Source organism: Nomia melanderi, chromosome 7 (assembly GCF_051020985.1).
Source record: "Nomia melanderi isolate GNS246 chromosome 7, iyNomMela1, whole genome shotgun sequence".
Lineage (NCBI taxonomy): Eukaryota > Metazoa > Arthropoda > Insecta > Hymenoptera > Halictidae > Nomia > Nomia melanderi.
In genome coordinates this window covers 10,057,491-10,075,493 of record NC_135005.1, presented here as the reverse complement: position 1 = coordinate 10,075,493, position 18,003 = coordinate 10,057,491, and the positions used below count along the sequence as shown (strand labels likewise).

The following is an 18,003-nucleotide window of genomic DNA, read 5'->3' as shown; positions in this document are numbered from 1 at the left end:
GAGAAAAGCCGGCACCGACCCTTCCCCACCCTCGGATTGTTTCTCCGGTGGCTGGGTTATGTGCTTTAGGATAACGTTCCACGATCACGCGATGACTCTCCACCTTTTAACCCCGCGGCTAAGTACGTTTTAGTTACCCCTCGGTGAAAGCCACCCTTTCTGCCACCCCTGGCCACCCCGCCGCCCGCACGGCCCCGTATCCTAATACCCTCAGCTCGTACATCTTCATTCGCTCCGTCGTTTCTTAAACACTTAGATTTTATCACCGCGCGCAGCGTGTTTCACTGTCGGGGCATCATTCCTGGAACCGGCCGGTCTTACATCAGCCAGCCGGTACATTTAGCTTCGTTATTAATGGACGCGCCGTGACGTTCCGGTTCCGCGGGAATAATCTCGCTCGCGATTTAATTGAAAAAATCGTTTAAAACGCGATCCGGAGTTTTCATCCGTGAAGCTTCAACGGGATATACGCTCGGGATCCAGATTGTTTCTATCGCGATTCGATTTTAATTGTTGCAGCAGGGTGAAGTTACCCAACGAAGGAAACAGTTTTACGAAATGAATTGAATGATCGAATTTCTAGAATATATCGCGTTCGAGAGGAAATATCGAAGATAAAGGGAAATAATATTGTAGCGTCTTTCACCCTGTTTTATATTCATCCCTAGAAATTCTCCCATCTAATCTGTACTACCTTCGAACGTGTGAACTCGATGTAGATACGAACTTCTTTCGTATTATTATTAAAACAGAATTATCGTTGATAATCGCGTTCTCATTCGAGCATCTCTCCAGAGAGAAAAGCAATGTCGACAGCATCCCCCGGCAGCCCAGCCTCGATATCTTTGACCTATAAATTATAATATGTAAATTCGCGAGAGAGTAGAAATATCGAGGGGTCGGTGCGCGTTCACGGGGAGATAGGTGGTCTGGCAATTACAGAGGCTTACTGTACATACAAATTACTAGAGAGACCCTCTCACTCTATTACCCTTGTTCTCTAGCAGTCATCTCTCTCTGTCTTTCTCTCTCTCTCTCTCTCTCTCTCTCTTTGTTTCGCCTCCTCTTTCCTCGGTGCCATTTACCACCCCCTCACTCGTTTGCCAGCCTCGGCACGGGCGCAGCAACCCCGTGTTGCAGAAATATCGCGGGAGACGTAGCTATATGAAAGCAGACACTAGAGTGGTATTACCAAAGTAAGAAGTCAGCTTGATAGCTTCGACCGTAACTTGGTTTTTCGCTCCCATTCCTCTTCTCCCTAATTCTCTTCTCCATAAACCTTTGTAGAGCCGGTCCTTGCCCGGCGCGCCGCTTTTAAAACAACAAGTTAGGTTACTTAAAGCGACCAATTTTTATGCGTGCTACGACTGCCATCTGAAAATGGCCGTTGCCTTTACGACCTAACCGGATTCGCTTTTAATTCGAGAACAACTATCGAGAAAACGATGGCTGCGCTGCGGATACTTTGCGAGCGCATTGATTCAATTTGCTTCGTTGCAATTACTCGATATAATGAGTCATAAGGTGCGCATTGAGTGACTCTTAAATGTACAAATTTTCCTGAAGCCTTCGTATTTATTAGGTCAGTATTGCGTTTGACGAAGTCTATTTCCAATTGATGCTGCTGTGATCTGCACCGACACACGAATAAGTCAATATTGATGTATAAAATTTAATGTTAATGGCTCCAATTTTGGGAATCAATATGGATATTGATTAATAAGGATATTTTGTAAGAATTTATTACGCAAAGTAAAAATGTCAAGGACTTATAGAAGAAATTATGAAACAAAAATACTTACGTTCCTTTTTAAATATTTGAAATTTTACGAGTAATTGAAAATTTCTGTTTCGGTTACAATGTGTCTGTGAAGTAACATAGTTAATATAGTTATAGCAGTGTAATGTATTATAACACTTGGACAAACTCTATCAAACATAATTGGATCAAACCCTGGCTTCGACGAACCTAATATGACATAGTCAGTCCAATCGATTTTGGGGAACTTCTGTGCCACTCTAGGAGGTACTACGAGAATCAGCTGAATCACGAAGCGAAGATTTATCAACCGTACAGACTGGTGATAAATTAACGCCACAAAATGTGCAGGCGTACATTCTTCGGGAAAACATCCAAATAAAGACGAACGTGAACACAATTTGCCTTCGACCTTTAGATATGTCCGTATCGTAACATTATGTCCCAGTAAATATTCAAAATGGCTGACATTTGCAACCACTGGGGACCACTTCGAACATTCCCTTACACTGTATTGTCAACTTCATATGACTTATTCGTTTGTTATATTCCTACGCCATTATATAAGACCAGCAACTTCAGTTCCTTATTTAATGAAATTTTCTTTATAAATCCTTTCTTATCTCCCCACAATTTTTAGGTTAGTCTTCCATATTCCATCTTGAAACCAACTGAGATGCTCAACACTAAGAACATATTAATCCTACTATGATAACCTTCTCCAAAGTCAACAAACTTCCTCGATTAGAAATAAAGAGTCAATCCTATAAAAAAAGTCTTATAAAAATTCCAATAACCGGTTCATCAAGATTCCAGTAAGTCCGCCATCAAGCTTCAAAATCTCCAGCCAAACAAACTCCCCAAACTGGAGACTACTAACGATCGTCCGCACAGTCCCGACGACTAAAAACTGACGGAAAAAATGAATAGCATCCGAAACGAGCAAGCAAACAACGCGAACAACCAAGGGCCTATTCGCGGCTGCATGCTTGGGCTTAATGCCCAGTCGATCCCGGTTCCTGGCGCGAGCGGCACTCGTGAAAATTTGTTCCCGGTAAGCCGGACAAGTGTCGCGACGGGTGTACATTGTCCGAGCTTTGTGTACCGTGCAGAGTGAATAAGTAAAATAGACATGGACACCTAGTTGAGATTCGGGTCAGCAGCGCAGGACCGTCCTCCGTCCTACCCGGTTCTCCTGGAAAGCGTGGACAGAAGTGAGAAAGAGGAAAGAAGGATAGAGGAATCGACGTGGACGTCGGCCGGCGTGGCGAGCGGGCGACGGGGATGGATGCAGGACAAATTATCCACCTACCCCATCCCTTCTCGGCCTTTCCAAACCATCCATCTATCCAGCCATCCTGTGGGAATCCCTCTCCTGGAGCCCCACGCCCTAATAGCTGCCTATGGGGACGCGATGGGACTCCCGATGGACTGTACGAAATCTCGTGCATTGTGCAATCCGGCCACCCCTCCACCCAGTGGCCACCCTTGTCCATCCCTCTGCACTCCGTCCCAGCCGTCGCTCTCATTCTACGCGGTTTCAGAAAGAGGCTGCACCCGGGGGAAGGGCAGGGTATATTCCTTCCAATTTGCCAGGGTTGTGCATTCGACGGGAGATCGAAAGATATTGGGGGAAGGAATTTTTTTCTTTCTTCTCCATTCGCGTCGGCTCGACGTGGTTAGGCTCTCCTTCTCCTCGTGGCTATTCTACGCTTTCTTCCGCGCCGATGGGCAAGCTAGTGGCTTCTAGTGCGTGGGGTTACAGGTGAATCGTTATCTCCAACGAGATCGTTTCCTTTGGTTCGAGTTAAGCTTTCGGTAACGATGCTTTTAATAAAGCGATTTACTTAATTTCGAGGAGTCTTAAAAAGGACTGCCAGGACTGTTCTTGGAACTGATAAAGAATGGCTTCTGTTAGTTTGAATTTTGGATTGTTTGTATGAAAGGGATAGGTCGCGAATATGGTAGAACGTGGTTGTGTTAAATCCTGTATTTCTTTATTGTAAATCTTTTCTTGTGTAATTAAACGAGTATCAAGCGCTAAGCGTCTTTAATATGTAACGTAATCCTTTTAATTTTGGATTTCTGAAATATTTTATAAGTGAAACTTTTGTATTCCGGCGGTCTTATTAAAGAATGGAGACAACGGCGTTATAAAGCTTTATGAGGGAACCGTAATCTTTCTTTTTTTTTTTCTTCCTTCTTTTGTAACAAACCACGAGACGCGGCAAACCGAGCAAGACAACAAGGTCACTGGCTGGGCCCGACGTAAACGCTTTCCTTTATGGGTCAAATTAAGCCGAGTTTACGTGCGATGTGTCAGGATCCCTTTATACGACCCCGTAAACCCTCCGGTCAAATAATTTCCCACGATATTGTTCCCGTAACCCTATGAAAGCACGATTTACTACGAGTATACGCGCGTCACAGTGGTCTCATTATTGTATGCATAATTTTTTATATTACCACGCGAGCGTTATCCTTTAAATCCTCGAGCCGCGATGTAAAACCTCACGATAACGACCTTACTTTTATGAATACGCGCTGCGTTCTCCCCTTGTCCGGTCGTAGGGGCCTTTAATGCAGGAATTCAGGTCAACGTTAAAACATATATACGTATAACTTATACAAATACAGATGAAGATCTTCAAATTTCGGAAACATCGATGATTACAGTTCAGAATACAATTGAACGATAATACGTGTTAAAGAATATCAAGTGATATCACAGTGAACACCAAAAGCAATTTCAACAGATGTCCATAGACGTTCGCGTATGTCAATGAACATTATCGAATGTCCAAGGATATCAAAGGCTATCGAAGGACACCAATTGATCTGATGACCAATTCATAACGATCCGTGCAATATTACTCGACGATCACGCGTCTACAATTAATAAACCCCCAAAACCTAGCTCGAAACAAACAAGCCTCTAACTCAGTCAATTTCAATCTACATTATCGATTCAGTTTTCCCCGACAGAACGTTCTCTGCTCGCCAGTGTCGCGCGCCATGGAACCCTCCGCGCCACCGGTTATCTACAATTTACCAGTGACTAAAGATAAGCGACAAAAACACGGCTCGAATGGGACTCGTGAGCCGCCCGTGGAACGGTGGGGCCGTATGAAAAGAGGGAATCGCGTAATAGGTGGGGCCAACGGTAACAACGCCATCGCCGAAACTCTCGATGGAGTCGGCGAACATAAGGACCCCGGTTATAGAGCGGAGGCAACAAGAGGGATCATTTGAGGAAGATGTAACACGAAACCGTCTACCCGCTACGGCTCATAAAACAGCGCGTTTTATGCTGATGGGGCCGCGCGTCTTGGGGACACTGCCGCGAAGAAAAGGGGGTGGAAAGGAAGAGGCGGAAAGGTGAAGAAACGAGCACGAAAGAAGCCGAGGCTGGCCGGCCAAGTGAAAGAACACTACTCAGCGTTGTTCAGGAGAAGTGCCCCGGGACGGCACAGGTGCAAAAGAGGTCTCTATCTGTGTGTTTCGTTCATAGTTTTGATTGGTTTGATATAGGTATGGAAAAGGTTCAGAAAGTAACTGTTTGAAACTATTGTTTGATTGAAACAGTTATGGAGAACAGTTATAGAGGGACTGTAACCAGTGTAGCTCAGAACCAATATACCCAATAACAACTATGACTCAATCTGGGTTCTTCATAACTGTTCCAAGGACTGAAACTGATGTCATAACTGTTTTCAGTGTAGTTACGCGTATTTGCATTGACGAATGGCAGATTAGTACCGAAAATGAGATAAGAAAAGATGAAAGCTAGCCGATTAGACCATTCCTTCTAGGGCTCATCTAATAAACAAGGCTGAGTATATAGGCTACGACGAGCTGGTTCCTCTCGACGATGATCCTGGCGTCGGTGCCAAATGCGGACGGCAGGTGTTATCCATGAGGGATTCTTCATTTTCACTGATGAATCCCGTTCGATTTCTTTTCCGGGAGTGATAGGAAGGGAAACGAAAGCGTACGTGACGTAGGGCAGCATCGTTTAGCTGGCACGGGCTTGCAATTTTAAACCGACCTACGAGAATCCTTCTTTGGCGCTACGTTGGCCTGATATGCGCGACACGAACTTGTTAGAGGCAGAATTCGAGTAGGATTCTAAGATTGGTAAGTGCAGAGAATTCTTGTAATCGTTGCTAGTAGACTATTGCGAGTATTTTTTTACTGGTAGTCGATTTGTCATTGATCATTGATTTTAATATATATATATCGTTCGGGAGTATCTATTCTTATATAATTAACCTGCGCCGGGAGAAAGTAACAATATCTCTAGGTAATTCATATTGCTACAATTGAAGTATCCTCTGAATGAACATCACTGAATGCTAGGAAAATCATTTTTGCTTTAAATAGTATTCCGGGGAACAGCAAAGCCACCATGGGAGATACAAAACCTGCATTTCAGCCATATTCGGGGCACTGCAGCAAAAACTTCACCCACAAAAAATATTCGGAACACGCAGATCCTAAATCTTAGGATTATTCTGAACGCGGGCATAAAAACCAAAATAACTCATACGACACCGCCGAAATGTGCACCATAAAACAACACAACACGCGAGTTTGCAGAACATCCGAGCAACAAAAATACCTGCAATTCATGGATCAAGCGAAACTGTGCACAGACTTCTCTGATTCAAAGGAAAGTAAAAAACGGAGAGAAGAGAAGTAAACTTTCAAAGAAAATTTTATAGGAAAGTTATAGTACCGCGCGCGAACGTATCGAACAAACCACCCGTCGCTGCTGTCTGCCGCGCGTTTTTCCCGGACAACGTAATCACCGAACGACATTAATCACTGTTAGAGAGGGGCGGCATTTAAAAAATCCCACGAAAACCGCGCAGTCACCTCGCCTCGACCCTAAACCGGGACACATTGTTGTCCGGGCCGTAGTTTCGCCAGGTGGCTAAACTAAATAGGATTTCGCGGATTCGCCGGGCGAGTTAATTGCAACGTACCTACGCGTAGGCGTCAAGACACAAAGAAAAAGAGAATAAAACAGTGCCCACCAGGCCTGGAAGAAATTAAGTGGATTAGCACCTTAATGGCGGGGTGGCGGACGGTAAACTGAAATAAATATGGCGTCGCGAGAGGAAGAAGGTGAATGTAATTATGCGACTAAGCACTTAGTAATTTCCAACCGACGGCGGAAAAGAAATAGAGGGGGAAAGGCAAGTGGCCGGGAGGTTGGAAGTTGGTATCTCCATCTCGTTACAAACCGATAATACTTTCGGGCAATCGTTTCCCTTTTCCGAACACAATTGAAAACGATCGCCGGGGAGAAATAAATTCGCGACAGCGAAGGGAAATGAGGGGAGCGGAGCCGCGAAAGGAATAAGAGGGTTGGCGAGCCCGTTAAAAGTTGAAGACGCGTTTGCGCGGAACTGTTTCACCGTAATAGCCAAAGTTCTTCCCCGGCAGCGGTCCGGTTTCGCTGTGGCCTTTATTATTTTATATTTCGCAGCGGGCAACGGCCCGCTCGAAGATAACAGAAATTATACCCACGTTTCAAAGTGAAACAACCGTTACCGGGCGACGCGAAACTTTAATTCCCCCACGATACCCCGTCCGATTTCATCTTCGCGGGATACCCGCCTAATTTCGGGGCGGGACTGCGTGTGCTCCTCGTTCCCTAATTCCTGCGACCGAATCGGGAGATACGCGAACTTCGGCATGACTATCGGGAAATTTGGAAAATTTCTTAGCTGAGAACGTTCCGGGGCCGGGCTCCCAGGGAAATTAAGACGCTAATGGGGTAAGTCGCGGGAGGAATCGACGTTGGATCTTCGCTTCGTTTGGAATTTCCCTAGCAACTTTTATTGTTTCACTTTGAATCGCGAGTGTTGGAGAACGTTGCAGTGGGCGTGAATGGCGACTGGCGATCACCACTTGACTCGCCAAAGCAAGATTATAAAGGTTAATGTTTAATTGGCTTATGTGTGACTTTCGGTTAAGTTGATTTGAAAAATATCATCTACATCTCAGGAGGAAATGTTGGATATTTCTAGTAAAGCTCCGAGAGCAAACGATTAATGTAGAATACAAGGTGACATTATAAGAAATAGATATTAATACGAAGTTAGAAGACTTTGTAATAATTTAAATATTCATATTGAGTGAGACATCCTTATTTCCTTCAATGCTAAATCACCGATTTGCTTGCGACGCGCGATTCTAGTTACATCCTCGTCGAGGAGAATCTGAATTGCGCCACCTCGGAAGTGCCAGCTCACCGTAGCTTCTATTACGAAATCGGGGCTGTATTTACAACGCTTTTACCGGGAAGCAGTTAATTAGAAATTCGTATACGTTCCCCTCGGTAATTGAACGTGCTTCAGTTATCCGAATGGAAACGCGGAGGGGGAGAGAAACGGCATGAAACTTTCAAGGCCCCACGAACGGAAAATTGAGGATCAGCCATCAGGAATGGCGAACCGGCGCTCCTGTAATATGCATGCACACACTTTGCAATGCGAAGCTGTCCTCAAACGTTTTCCAGCCGCGTCTCCTAACGCGTCGGTGCAAAGGGTTTAGTTACATGCCTGATGTGTAGGTACAAGCCAGTCACCTACGACGTCCACTTGACACGCGCGAGTGCGTTCGACGCGCGTGTAACAGACCGTCCGCGAGATACACGCATGTACGATCGCATATAATATAGTGGAACTGCGTCCTCTGTAATGTAATCATGGCTGACACAATTAATCACTGGACCATCCAACCCCGCCGAACCATTAGCGATCGAGACACTACGGTTCACGGGGGATGCGTTTCGCATCTCCATGCGTTTCCCCGGAAAATACAATGTATTTCGTGCACGTAATACGCATACGCGCGCTGTCGCCTCGAAATTCAGAATTATCCAATCAATCGATTGGTAAATTTAATATGTGTCAAATGAAAAGTTAATATTCCAAATTATTATAAATTTCAGTTCCGGTTTAGTTCCACTTACAGAGCCAACGAACAGGAATGTGTGAGTTATTCGGTTTTACAGAATTTTCTACGTCGCAATATCTAGATGTCAGAGATCAATGATCGAGTGGTCCAGAACGTGTTTGTAATATTAAAGAAGAAAACCCATTTGTATCATGATAACTTGCTTTCATTTCGTCGGCGAATTGTACGTATCGAGTACATTTCGCTGAAATGTTTTTTATACGATCGTATATATTTCAAACGAGCCTGAAAAGTGAACGTCGAGGATCGTAGCTCGTTCCCACTCGATGCCGATCAACCACTTTTCATTCATTTTCCCGGCGCTTGACAGGCTTGATTAATCGGTGCCACTGTTTATCGTCGGGTGTATAATACGACGGACCGGCGCCTCGATCGATCCCCTAATGGCCGATTGGCTTCGATATCGCGAAATCAGGCTCGCAGGCGGCGTCGTAGCCCGCGGATCATATTAATCGGAGTGTGAGTCCGGCGTTGAAAGCGCTGGCCGGGGCGATCGATGAGGAAACGACGGAATCGCAGACATCATAGAACCCAGGGGTTGATTAACTTTGCCGGAAGTCGGGAGACCTTCGATACGATCTTTATCGTGTACCGTAAAGAACCACGGCCGGTAATTAATTATACAAAGTTCGCGGAAGTTTTCCCATTTTTTTTTTCTTATTCTCTCTGTTTCCCCGGTTTTTTGACCCTGCTGCTCTCCAGAAAAGATTTTCCCCGTGAACTCGCGGCGCAACGGTCCGTTACTTTAATAGACTTACCGGCGAGCAACAGCTAAATTTCGACGAGTCTGATCCGTGGCCGGCGCAATCCCAGCCGCATTGAAACTAATTTCCCGGCGCAACTACGCGAACTTAATTCCGTTTTTATCGGGCAGCCGAGAAGCCGAAGTTTCGCGACGGGGAACGCAAGCCTCGAAATTTACAGCCGCCCATCAGCGAATTGAATTACAGCCGGCCACGGGCTTCTTAAACTTACACCGTTCCTCATCCACCACCGCCTACCCGCGAATGTTAATTACGAAGTAATGCATGCAAAGCTGTGTACGAGCGTGAAAACCGTAGGAGTCGGGCACCGACACAGACGAGCTGCGGCTTCGCCGGAGACGAGGGACAGGATGCGGCTCATCGGCGGTACGCGGGAGAAGACGGAGCCAGGGTGGAGCAATAATACAGGGATCCTTGGAAAACGGCCAAAGTGTCAGCCGTAATATTACAGCCAGTTACAACGGGGCATCGTGAAGAGACCTGCGAAGTAGTGCGAATGATCATTTTATTTCGCGACGTTGCGCCCACTCGCGCGAGCCGCGTCTAGGTACAGCAGCATACAAGACTCTTGCTTTCCACGAACAAACTGAGACAGGATCGCGCTCGAACTGGTTCCTCTTCATTGACCGCTGCCATCGTTCCCTTCACTTCCTCCTATCCGCCGTGTAACGTAGATAGGAACAGTATCGAGTCACCGGAGCATAATTTGTACTTCGCTTCCCCCTGAAAATGTTGATAAAGTTACTAGTGAGAAACCCTGATGTAGCAAAAATAATAGTTTAACATCAGAAACAGTTGGAACGTTTAACACTAGAACTACCAATCACTTAAACTGACTTTTACAAATTTCTTTATGAAAACTATAAGCGTGCGTTTACTAAGACTTCAATTGAGTTGTATTTCAGCTTTGCTATTACTGAATTAGTAATTGTAAAAAAACTCAGAAATGTCATTTTGACCCATCTGGTAGTTCTAGTGTTAATTTGATAAACTTGCAGTTTGATCCCATGATCATTTAACTCTAAATTCTTTCTTGAAGGCGACTAGGATTCTACATAGATGCACAGAAGTTCTTTCGGCGACCCTTAACGAACAACAGTCTATCCACTTGAATTTAATGCCGCTGTACGGAGAAAACTTGACGAATCGCGAAAAAGCTGGTGCGCGAAGAGGGGACATGACGCCGGTGAAAATGCGCGAGCCCGTAGTCGGAACGACGCTTTCCCTTTTAATTTACGAGCCGAAAATGATGTAAAACGGAGCGAGAGTAAGCAGGTTCACGAACGACGCTGTAGCCGGGGAAAAAGGATAATGCTGCGAAAACGCGGCGGTGGAAAAAGGAAGAAAGGGCAAGGAGTCGGGCCACGTCGGTTGAGGAATACGAGAGAAGCTTCGGGAAACGTTGGTATTATCATAATAATGGCTAAAGCCATCATCTTTCCCGCGTCTGCTCTCTACACCTACCACCCCCTGTCCGCGCCCCGCGAAGCCCCATTCTCCTCAAGGATGCTTCAGGAAGCACATCCTAATAGCACTCGCGTTTTGTACATTTACAAATTTAAAATGATAATTTTGCTGTGGGTGTGGCGTGCCTTCGGGTCATTTGCGCCCTTTCACGACCGCGTCCATGGTTGTTCTCTTATTTCCCCTCCCCCGCAACAGGGCGGCAGATATTACGGGCCGACTACACCGTGGGTCGATTATATGACTCGCAAAAAAACTCGACGAGCAGATACTTTCACCGGACGTTTGTCAGATGTCGCGCGCAGATGTGTCCCGCGATTACGCTGAACGCGTTATTGCGTTTCCCAACGGCGAAACGGGTCGCGGGACCGCTTCCGGGTTCCCGCGCGGGGTGAATTGGATACTCCGCATTGTCTGGGAAAACTTTTACATTTTACGGAGTGAACCGCATAAACGAATACAGCTGTACTCGTTTTAAATTCAAAGGCAACGCAATTATATGGTTCGAGAGAATATGTGTAATGATATAAACAGGTTCTTCGTTAACCCCTTGATGTACTATTTACTTCCGCTACTAAGCTCGTGTAAAATTTTGCTATCAACAACTTGGAAGAAATGCAGCAAAAATTTCCATTCTACTTGAAATGGAAATTTCGTTTGAAGATAATAAATTGATAATAGCAAAATAGCTGTTTGTTTTGATCCGTGGGTAATGAACAACATTGATTGTTGTTAAATTGGTTTAGAAATCTTCATCACGAGTCTCGCTCGTCATTGTACGGCAAGGGGTTAAGGTCATCCTCAAACTCGATTGAATGTCACCTCTTTTCATGACAATAACATTTCCAAGTTTACAATGTTTTAATTAATAAAGGTTCGATTTTCTCGAATGTAGAGTTAAAAAATAAATGGATCTTGAATAAAATTGTTTTACTCACCAATAATTCCCAATCTGTGGAATTTACAAGAACCAAGATACCTGGTCGTCTGTGTACATAAAGAAAAATATAATGTATGGTGTGCGAATTCAATGATTAATTTGTTGGAATCGTAATTCTACGAAATTGAAAATGAATAATAGGAGCAAGTTAAGAAACCGGAATTCTTTTAATATTTAGTACCGAAACTGAATTGTGCTGCCATCTTAATTACTACCGTTGGACTTCTTAGCCAGTCGCCATCTTAGCAATATACAGGTCGAATTGGCAAGACCGAATTAGTGGAATATACCGTATTGTGTTGTTGGTGCTATACGTGTGTCACAGTAAACTTTGCGCGTGCTGCACAGGAAATTTTTCCATGCAACAGTTGCAAATGTTGCATGGAATATTTACGCCACTAATACGAAACTATCGAATGAATTGAGAACTTACACAGTGTCCCCTTGTAGAAAAAGTTCCGGTCGTTCCTTCAGGAGGTTATCTTTCATCCAAAAGAGTAACCTTTGTATAGTCCCTATAATATTTAAAGTGGCGAATTAAAAAATCCTATTATAAAATATCTGTAAAACTTACAGTCGTTACCAGGTAAGTTCACCTCATAATTTTTCTTTTTATCGAAAAGTAGTTCTGCCCCTCCCCTGAAATTTAGCGGGTGATTTATTAGACTCGATACCACTGTAAGAAAAGTTGGGTTATATATAGTTTTAACGTTACCCGAATTCAATGCTGACGGAAGTTTCACTTTTTTCTGAAGACATTTTATTCAATTTTTCCTGCGGTGTATTACTTTATAGTTATATTACCACCTATTTACATGCGATTACAAAAAACAATTGTTCAACACGCATAGAAACAACGTGAGTGACATTGCGGTTCAATTCCACATTCCTTCCGTTCAAGACATCAGTAGTGTACGATTTCAACGCGGCAAAATATTAATTTTGATATTCAATAATCATTAAAGGAAGTACTATGCTCGAAAAATTTTGATATTATTTCTTTTTTTCAAAATTTTTATTCTACTTTATGAAAGCATGCGCACACGATTCGTATGGTAATTAACAACCCGGTGTTTCTGTGCATATCAAAGAAAAAAGTAATATTTTTTATTAAGTGGTGTAGAACTTGTTACAAATATATTACTGTACTTAAGAATGTAAATAAACAATATTTTAAATTATTATTAATTTAGTATATAATAAAGAAATGTAATGAAATGTAGAGCAAGTGCCCCTTATATACAACATAACTACACCCCTGTACGTTCGCAGGTCATTAGTCTTGCAATAATTATGTACTTAATTGCGACGTTCTGAGCAAGTTGTCCATTTTAATAATTATTGTTCCAACGACAAGATTTATTGGTTAAGCCTAATTCGGAAAATTTTGATTTCATCTAAATGAATGTACCATAAAAGTGACTTGATAAAAATGTAGAATACGCGAACGGACTGAAATGCAGGTGCCATCGGCGGCAGCTGTAATGGCGGTCGTCGGGAAAGTATGATCGCACGCGTTAAATGCTTATTAAAACAAGTAGTGTACCCTCAGTACGAATCCACGGTGTTTTAAAATCGTTGTGATTATAAGAGACGTATATTATTATAATATATCACGTGTTTAGTATCAACATCCGCAATGTCGGAAGAAAACGAACATACTTCGGAAGAAACCGAAACAGAAATGAATGCTGAAACTCGCAGTAGTGAACAATGTAAAAATGAAGCAAGTATATTAAACAATGAAACGGAACAGCCTATGTTAGAAGATGAAGAAATGCCGTCGTACATTAGTGTATCAACCCCATCAAGGCGCGAAGATTCGGATGTTAATACAAAACAAGATAGGATACCAGTGGAAGAGGATCACAGCCGAAGCCCTTATCCTAGTGATGATCAAGGAGGAGGCAGCATTTATGTGTTATCTTCCGGGGAGGAGAGTAATCATCCTTATAATAATGAAGAAGAAGATGAGTATGCAGACAGTGAAGGTATATAAACAACAAAGAATTTTCTTTACATGATGGTTATATACTTTATGTTGATTTCTGTTTCTATAGATATGGATGAGATGGATCTTGAAAATGATCATGAGAATTTAATGCTAGAAGATGAAGAAGATGAAGATGAGGAGGATGACGATGATCGAAATCGTATGAGATTACACAATGACCGAAATCGTATGAGATTACACAATGATGATGATGAGGATATTGAAACAGAATATGAACAAGAATATTGTGATAGAGCATCGGATGATTTTGTCCTAAACACTAGAATGAAGCAACATCACAAAGAAAGAAGTTTATCGCTACAAGATTTAAGTTTCACTAAAAATAATGCACATCCTCCTTATAATAAGAAGAGGCATAGTTTAAATATCTTTAGACAAAATTATTCAGGCCTACAACCGAATCCTGTTGCATTTAATGCTGCTCACAAAAGACACATGTTTCCGCTTAAATATCAACATGTAGAAAGTAAAGTAAAACAATACATTAGAGATATTAAGGAACAAACAAGGAAGTCAATGGAAAAGCGGATTAAAGAGCTAGAATGTTTGACGAATAAAAATCACGAAGAGAATCAAAGTAAGGGAATCTTCATGTTATTAGACTTTGGATATTGTATATATTGGAATGAAAGTTAAAAATAAGACAATTTTTCATGGATAATAATATTTAACAGTGAATATATAAGAAATATAATTTTTATTTTTCGTTTACAGATGACACCGATCCATTAAAGCCAACAATAACAAACAAAGTTATAAAAGATTATGCAGAGAAGGCTATTAAGGACTTGCAACTCGAAGAAAATAATGAAAATGGTAATTCAATTTATAATTCAGCACAACTAGTAGAAAATGGTGATAATAAAATTGAAATCAAAGTAACTGAAAATCAGCTTAAACATATTCGAAGAAACAGTAACATGAATACATTCAGTGATATTCAAAATGAAAAACGTGCACAAAACTACGATGATAAATTAGGAAAACGAAATGGTTCTGTAGATGTTAATGCACATCATATTGAATATCAAAATACATTAGATAAAAACGTAAAATTTAATAATATGGATCAATCTTCTTTAGTTAACGGTCATCAGCAAGCACCTACAGTTTTCAATTTACGTACATTAAGCTACGAAGAATACTTGCATGGTATATCAAACTCTGAACAAAAGGAAGAATTGAACGAGCAAAAACACGACATTCAAGGAAAAATGAATGAGCCTGAAACATATAATGACACAGAGATGATTAGTGTACAAGAAATGGAAAACAGCAATACCAGTTGTCCGTTAAAAATTGCAAATGTTAAAAGTATCAGAGTAATGCAAGATGAACCAGAAAATTTACATTTTACGAAAGCAAGTGCAGCAGAAAATGTGCAACTTAAAGCTCAACTTAATCAAATACGAAATGCGTATCAAAAAACATTGGCAGAAAATATGAAAATGAAACAAGAATTAGATGCTTTAAAGAAGTCGGTAGCAAAATATGAAAGTGAGAGCAAAACACGTGAAATGAAAATTGCATCTGTGCAAACTGAAGCTATTGTAGAAACTGGATCTAATCCAAAAGTAATTGTAACTGCAGGGGATACAAATAATAAAATATCTACCAGTAGTGTTGCATCAACAATAAGTACTGATCAGTGGGCAGAAACTCCTTGCAGTTCAGGTATATCCATTAAACCGCCAGATTTGACACAAATTCTTAATTCTGATGATAGTATGGTACTCACTGATGGTACTCCAAGAAAGTTACCGCATCCATGGTCACGAACATTTATTACTTCATCTCGAATCTTACAAACTCTTTCCAACATAACACAAGGCAAAACAAAAGTTGAAAGTCCTTTGGTTAGGAATTGTAAGAAACGGACAAGTGAAAATTCAATGGATCAGTTATTGAATTTAGAATACAATTCTTCAATGCATGCTTCAACTTCTAAGAAACGAAAAGCAGCAGATATGCTTGGTGCTTCCACTTTTGTTCAACCATTTAAAATACCTCATACAAATATAGAATCTGAAAAGAAAAATACTAATGCATCAAATATGGAGTTAAAATATTCAGAAGGACAGCCAAATGTAAAGATAGAGCAATCACAGAATTCATCTGTCAATAGAAACAGTGAGGATTCTTCATCTATGGACATTCAAGAGGAAGGGGCTACTAACAATGACAATGATGTGAAGTGTTTCATATATAGAGAAGATGAAAATAGCAAAAATAGAAGTTTCTTAATACAAGCAGAAGAACCAACAAAGGATGCATTAGAAAATGAAAAAAATTGCATCCAAGAATGTGGTCCATACTTATTGGGTAATCTTGAAGTAAGAATGTCTGAAATAAATGGTACAATTAGTGTTTGGGGTAAAGAGATTATTCAGGAATCGTCTAGTGATAACGAAGATGACACGGATGTGTCTATAAAATCCAGAGAAAAGAAGACGAGTCTTTATTCTCAACAAACACCACAAATTAGATTTAATGGTAGTCCATTTATGTGTTCAACTCATAAAAAGCAGAAGCTCCCATTAAGGCTGACTAAATCCAGTGGTTCTCAATGCTGCCACTCTATGTCGTCAAATACAGTAAAATCACCTCTCTTATCAGATGAAGTAAGTAATAAGAGACATAGCTATATTCATTCAAATCCAAGCAGCTGCGCAATTCCTTGCGAAAATTGCGATTCCATAAAACATCGGAAAGAATGGTCAACGTGTAAAAATACTTCGGGTTCACAAGAAAAATCACATTCCTGTTGTACGCATCACGCAGAATTCGTAAACAAAGATTGTAACTGCGGTTCATATCATGAAAGACAGGTGTACAACGATAGTCCTAATCATAGTAAAGATAAGTTCCACGTTAAAGGAATACGAAGAAATTCCTGCAAGAACGCATTTACGCCGGAATCGAGTAATCATTTACATGAAAACATCATAAACGCAACTTGCGAAACGGGCGAAGTAGTTTGCAAGTACAATAAAACGTGTCGACGTTCCGTACAAAATACATGTAACGGTAGTCCCCATGTAACACAATGTTGTAACACGAGTAAAGATGTTACTTGTACATGTAAATCATTTTTGAATAATACACATAATCATGATTGTTCTGAAAGACAATCATGTAGTCATAGTCTTTTAAATGATGGAGAAGAAGATCTTTTAATTCCAGTAAAGCAATCGAATGAAACATCTGAAGTGAGTACATACAAAATAACTAGATTGCCAATCTTTTACATAATCATAGTTACATTTTATCCACAAAAACTATTTCGCCTTTTACTTTTTATATCCAGACAAGGCAGCGACGATTAAGTGGCAAAAGAGTGCGAGGCATTCTTATGGATCTCTTAAAGGGTTGTGGAGATTGTCGTAGTGGAGCTACAAATGTTAACAGAAGTGGTCTGCAGCAAAAACAAACTTACATGACGAATGGGCAAATTAATATTTCTCCAAGTCGTACGCCTGAGCCAACATGTTCGAGTTCCACCAAATGCAATGATAGGTAAATTAATTTTAATTTTCAAATAATTAAAAATATATATTACTAAAAACGTATCTTTATTATTTATGGAAATTATTTGTAGATGCTGTCATGCATACGCAAGACGGATCGAATCTCAACTTGAAGAATTCCGAATTGAAATGGAAAGAGTGCGATCACGTTCAGATGCAATTCTCGACATGCTCAATATGCTTCATTCTGTTGATATGAACTAAATGAAACTATTATCATTCTTAAACTAAGTGCTTTTTCCTTGTACAGATCACTATTTCTTAATTTCGTTAAGTCAAGGTGTACGCACTACGATCAAACATTCTTATTTACCTTGGTTACTTCATTGCCTATAAACAGTACGTGATCGATTTATTAAATAAAACGCATCCACGTCTAAAGAAAGAGAAAGCTACTGCATTGTACCATACAAGTGAATGGTTTTGTATCGCGGCGATTCAATTTATAAAGCATCTGGTCATTGAAATAAAATTTCGTATCATTTCTTTTATATCGTATTACAGTTTGACATGTACCACTTTTTCAACAACAAGAAATTTAACTG

The 18,003-nt window shown here is 41.2% G+C and overlaps 2 protein-coding genes across 3 annotated transcripts; one reads left to right on the top strand and one right to left on the bottom strand.

Annotated features, from left to right (window-relative positions):
• Window positions 1-10,001: 10,001 nt before the first annotated feature.
• On the bottom strand, window positions 10,002-12,831 carry Urm1 (Ubiquitin-related modifier 1). Its single transcript, XM_031990933.2, has 5 exons — window positions 12,633-12,831; window positions 12,492-12,556; window positions 12,351-12,432; window positions 11,916-11,964; window positions 10,002-10,236 (listed from the first exon to the last, which is right to left on the bottom strand). The coding sequence occupies exons 1-5, from the start codon at window positions 12,674-12,676 to the stop codon at window positions 10,168-10,170; spliced, it is 309 nt and encodes a 102-aa protein (XP_031846793.1). The 5' UTR covers window positions 12,677-12,831; the 3' UTR covers window positions 10,002-10,167.
• On the top strand, window positions 12,154-17,949 carry LOC116433145 (uncharacterized). 2 transcript variants are annotated; one of them, XM_031990922.2, is made up of 6 exons: window positions 12,154-12,503; window positions 13,543-13,908; window positions 13,978-14,508; window positions 14,646-17,140; window positions 17,239-17,447; window positions 17,530-17,949. In XM_031990922.2, exons 2-6 carry the CDS (start codon window positions 13,557-13,559, stop codon window positions 17,660-17,662), a joined length of 3,720 nt encoding a protein of 1,239 aa, XP_031846782.1. In that variant the 5' UTR covers window positions 12,154-12,503; window positions 13,543-13,556; the 3' UTR covers window positions 17,663-17,949. The 2 variants fall into 2 exon arrangements, with proteins under 2 accessions (XP_031846782.1, XP_031846784.1); XM_031990924.2 differs by lacking the exon at window positions 12,154-12,503 and having other exon boundaries at window positions 13,154-13,908; window positions 14,646-14,747; window positions 15,015-17,140.
• The last annotated feature ends 54 nt before the right edge of the window (window positions 17,950-18,003 follow it).

What these genes read in the sequence shown, in the direction of transcription:
- Urm1 (XM_031990933.2), bottom strand. Translation starts at nt 12,676, where the DNA reads ATGTCTTCAGAAAAAAGTGAAACTTCCGTCAGCATTGAATTCGG. An exon ending in TCCGTCAGCATTGAATTCGG is followed by an intron (nt 12,557 to 12,632) that starts GTAACGTTAAAA and finishes GCTAAATTTCAG; the next exon opens with GGGAGGGGCAGAACTACTTT. An exon ending in GAACTTACCTGGTAACGACT is followed by an intron (nt 12,433 to 12,491) that starts GTAAGTTTTACA and finishes TAAATATTATAG; the next exon opens with GGACTATACAAAGGTTACTC.
- LOC116433145 (XM_031990922.2), top strand. Translation starts at nt 13,557, where the DNA reads ATGTCGGAAGAAAACGAACATACTTCGGAAGAAACCGAAACAGAAATG. An exon ending in AATCGAATGAAACATCTGAA is followed by an intron (nt 17,141 to 17,238) that starts GTGAGTACATAC and finishes TTTTATATCCAG; the next exon opens with ACAAGGCAGCGACGATTAAG. An exon ending in TCCACCAAATGCAATGATAG is followed by an intron (nt 17,448 to 17,529) that starts GTAAATTAATTT and finishes AATTATTTGTAG; the next exon opens with ATGCTGTCATGCATACGCAA.